Genomic DNA, 3,548 nt, shown 5'->3' on the forward strand with positions numbered 1-3,548 from the left:
GGGTTATATTTAACCCAGCATTTTTTAGAGTGTATAGGGAAATACATTTTTAACGATAACCTTTAAAGCAGACCTACTGTGAGCTCTGAGGTCGTTAATCAAAGGTATATGCTTATGTTGAAGGCATCAGTTCGCATTATTGAACTTGTTTTAAATAATCGTGTTTAACAGTGGAATCCGTAGTGAAAAACTGCATTACCCACAGAGAGTCGAAGCAATCAAATCGAGTGCTAAGCTCCGCCCACTCCCATGAAGCATCACGAATCAAGTTGGTCCTCCCGCGCTCTCAGAACAGTTAAATATTTGAATATATATGCATATTTTGCAATAAACTTAATGTTGTTTCTATATGTCTACAATCAACAACTTTAAATGGACAGTTTTATATTTCTCCAATGATTTAACTTTGTTGTTTGCCATGGTTCATGGGATTGTAGTTCTTTCCTTCACTAAAGCATTAAGTACAGAGTCTTGAACCTTTGTTTTTTTTTTTTGTCTGATTTTCAAATACTTCAAATGAACGTTTGTAATGTTGTGATTCACTTGTCGCTGGTTGGTTTGACTTGATGAGAAAAATGAAATTAAAATAATACTTAAACGCTAAAAAAAAGTGGCCGGCAATAATGAATGAAATAAATATAGATTTATATATGTATATGTGTCTTTTAAATTTCATTTGTCTTCGAATTTCTTACCTTGATCTGCATTGCTGTAGAAGTATTTGTAGTTGGGGTTGCCATTCTTGTTCGTGATCTCAGAGTGGACTTTACCAGTGGGATCTTACCAAAGAACAAAAAAAAAGAAAAAAAGACAGAGTCTACCTTTAAACAATGGTTGATGTTCTAAACGAGTGCATTTGCTTAGTTGATTTGTTTATGTATATGACCTACCAAGGAAAAGTATTCTTGGAATGTAACCGCCATCTGGGCTAAAGGCCTCATCTTTTGGCTCCTCTTCATCCTAAAGCCACATGGGACATGTAATGAGAATATGCAATATAATAACACATACCTTCTTGAGAATATGTGTATTACTACATGTGGTGTGTATATATATATTTTTTTTTTCAAACCATCTACAATATGCATTTTGTAAAATGTATAAAGTAAATAAGAAGAAGAGCTCCTCACCTCCAAGTTAACCATGACAAAGTTGTGAGCCAACTCAGAGATGTCCTTTGATTCAGCAAACTTGGGCTTTAATGCTAAAGTTATTTTTAAAACATAAATCATCTGTACACTTCAAGGTAACAGAATAAGCCATTCATACATCATACATTACTACCGTTCAAACGTTTTTTGATTAAGAAATATGATATTGATCAAACGTGACAGTGAAGACTTTTACATTGTGAAAAAAATAGACTTCAAATAGACTTTTGAACGTTCTATTCATCAAATAAGCATGAAAAAAATGTATCATGGTTTCCACAAAAATATCAAGCAGCACAGCCTTTTTCAAGACGAATTGGAAAAGTTCCAGATATTCCGGTGTATATCATTAATCTCAATAACTCAACCAGCATCATACCTTTACAGGCTCCACACCAAGTCTTGTGAATAATGACCATCAGAGGGAGCCCACTGGACAGAACAAGATCAGAATTACATTTGGAAATCACTTTTAAAACAAAAGCAAATGTTGCAAGATGCCAACTTCATGCAAGATAACTCAGTCCCTCACTGAACAATGGCTAATGTAATTCCATTCTGCTAGGATTTTTTTTTTATTGAGTATCACATTTGATACACCATTATCCCTTACATAATACTCTATATAGTCACTGCATATATTCCAATAATATGTCTTAGTACGATGATATTTAAACGCTTAGTTTTATGATCAAAGTTCTGTAGGTTTTATTGTGGGGGGCAAAAAATATAATGCAGTACGATGATGATTCAGAGATGTACAAACTAGGGATGTGCCGATCCGATATTCATATCGGGTATCGGCTCCGATAGTGCCATTTTTCTCAGATCGGGTATCGGTCAGAGAGAGCCGATCCAAATCCGATTATTTTATTTATTTTTTTTTTTTCGATTGTGCGAATTATTCTGTGTTTATATATGTGTATGTATGCATGTATGTATGTAAATAATATTTATTGATTTATTAAATTATTATTTTATTTTTTGTAGAAATTAAAGCCATTTTAGTATAATTCTAAAAATGTTCCACTTCAGGTTGTAGTACATGTTTTTTTTTTTTTTTTTGGCTGTGAAATCTTCACAGATGTTTATAAAATAAAAGTTACAGTAACTTTTATTTTGTTTGTAATATTTCAAAATGAACACTTACTGGACTGAAGTTTACTTGATTATATATATATATACGGTATCAGTCAAGTAACAGAAGGCATGTAGTAGGCTAGATTGTATACAACTGATCATGTAATAATTTAGAGCACTTGATACTGTTTGACACAAATATGATACAGCAGGCTTTATAGGGTTAAGTGCCTGGACTTGACCAGATTATATTTCTGAAAGTCTGGTATAGGCCTACCTTTTATAGAAATACATAAACTACAATGTTACAAAGTACAAAGGATATTGACAAACTAGATCAAGCCAGATGTACCTTGCTTCAGCCTCCTTCTTCCCATCCTCAAGGCTCCGCCAGTGAATATGGTCCCCAAATCCTTAAATAATACACACATACACGTCCATTATAGATATTTAAATCATGCATCCGGTTAGGTGCAAGCGTACCTGTTGGAACAAGCCACGACTACAACCACAGAACAAAGAGATCTGCAACAATGCGCCTGTGATCAGAGATTTAATCACAGTCTTTCGTCCAATACACAATGCAATGTCAGAGGCACGCCAGTCAAAATACATAATCTGATCATTTTGTATGATTACTATTCTTAATTGCGGCTGCAAAATCCCATCGATTTAGGTTTATAATAAGCTCATCACTTAAAACATACTCTTTCAGCTATATGGGATATAATGATATATTAGCAGTAGACATTTAGCCTCACTGAGACAGTACTGAGTAATTTCGGTCAATCGGGTGTTACTTTAGATCCGCGTTTCGGATCAGAAGCCGGTGGTCTAGCACGGCTAGCGTTGATAGGGATTATTTTGCTCAAATGTCTAAATTTATAGATATTTTTACCTCGTTCTTTGTCATCAGCTAACACCTCTCCGAAATGTGACGCAATAAAAACCAGTATAAAAGAAACCAGTGCAATGCTGAATAAAGACGACGGCATTTTCATTCCGATGGTCGTTAGCCTTGAGCTGCCTGGAGCTGCCTAGATGTGCCGGATAGAATCCCGCCGGGTCCTAAATCCTGCCGAATTACAGGAGCGCGCTGAGTTTTGTCCACTGTAGAGGACATTATGTTTTAGCGATTTCTCTGAGACTTTACATTTTTAATGTCCTGTACAGAGCACATTCAGGGTTTTCCAGAGATACCAAATGATTGGATGTTTCACCATGACCACTCCCTCTCTTTGGTCTTTAAAAATGGCTGACATTCATTTAGTGATCAAATGTAAGACCCTAATGGAAATATGATAATATTTTGTAATT

General features: G+C 35.0%; 1 protein-coding gene across 1 annotated transcript in view; it reads right to left on the reverse strand.

The window, feature by feature from the left end:
• The window catches only part of LOC107690994 (thioredoxin domain-containing protein 12-like), a 4,820-nt gene extending 1,515 nt beyond the window's left edge, over positions 1 to 3,305 (reverse strand). Inside the window, exons 1-6 of the mRNA XM_016489445.1 lie at positions 3,130 to 3,305; positions 2,584 to 2,644; positions 1,531 to 1,583; positions 1,131 to 1,204; positions 891 to 960; positions 696 to 779 (exon numbers count right to left, since the gene is read on the reverse strand). Coding sequence (XP_016344931.1) covers positions 696 to 779; positions 891 to 960; positions 1,131 to 1,204; positions 1,531 to 1,583; positions 2,584 to 2,644; positions 3,130 to 3,232 — 445 coding nt within the window. The 5' untranslated portion in view covers positions 3,233 to 3,305. The remainder of the gene's footprint in view (positions 1 to 695; positions 780 to 890; positions 961 to 1,130; positions 1,205 to 1,530; positions 1,584 to 2,583; positions 2,645 to 3,129) is intronic.
• Between the last annotated feature and the right edge of the window lie 243 nt (positions 3,306 to 3,548).

This window comes from Sinocyclocheilus anshuiensis, unplaced genomic scaffold, assembly GCF_001515605.1.
Source record: "Sinocyclocheilus anshuiensis isolate Anshui unplaced genomic scaffold, SAMN03320099.WGS_v1.1 scaffold894, whole genome shotgun sequence".
NCBI classification, from domain to species: Eukaryota; Metazoa; Chordata; class Actinopteri; order Cypriniformes; family Cyprinidae; genus Sinocyclocheilus; species Sinocyclocheilus anshuiensis.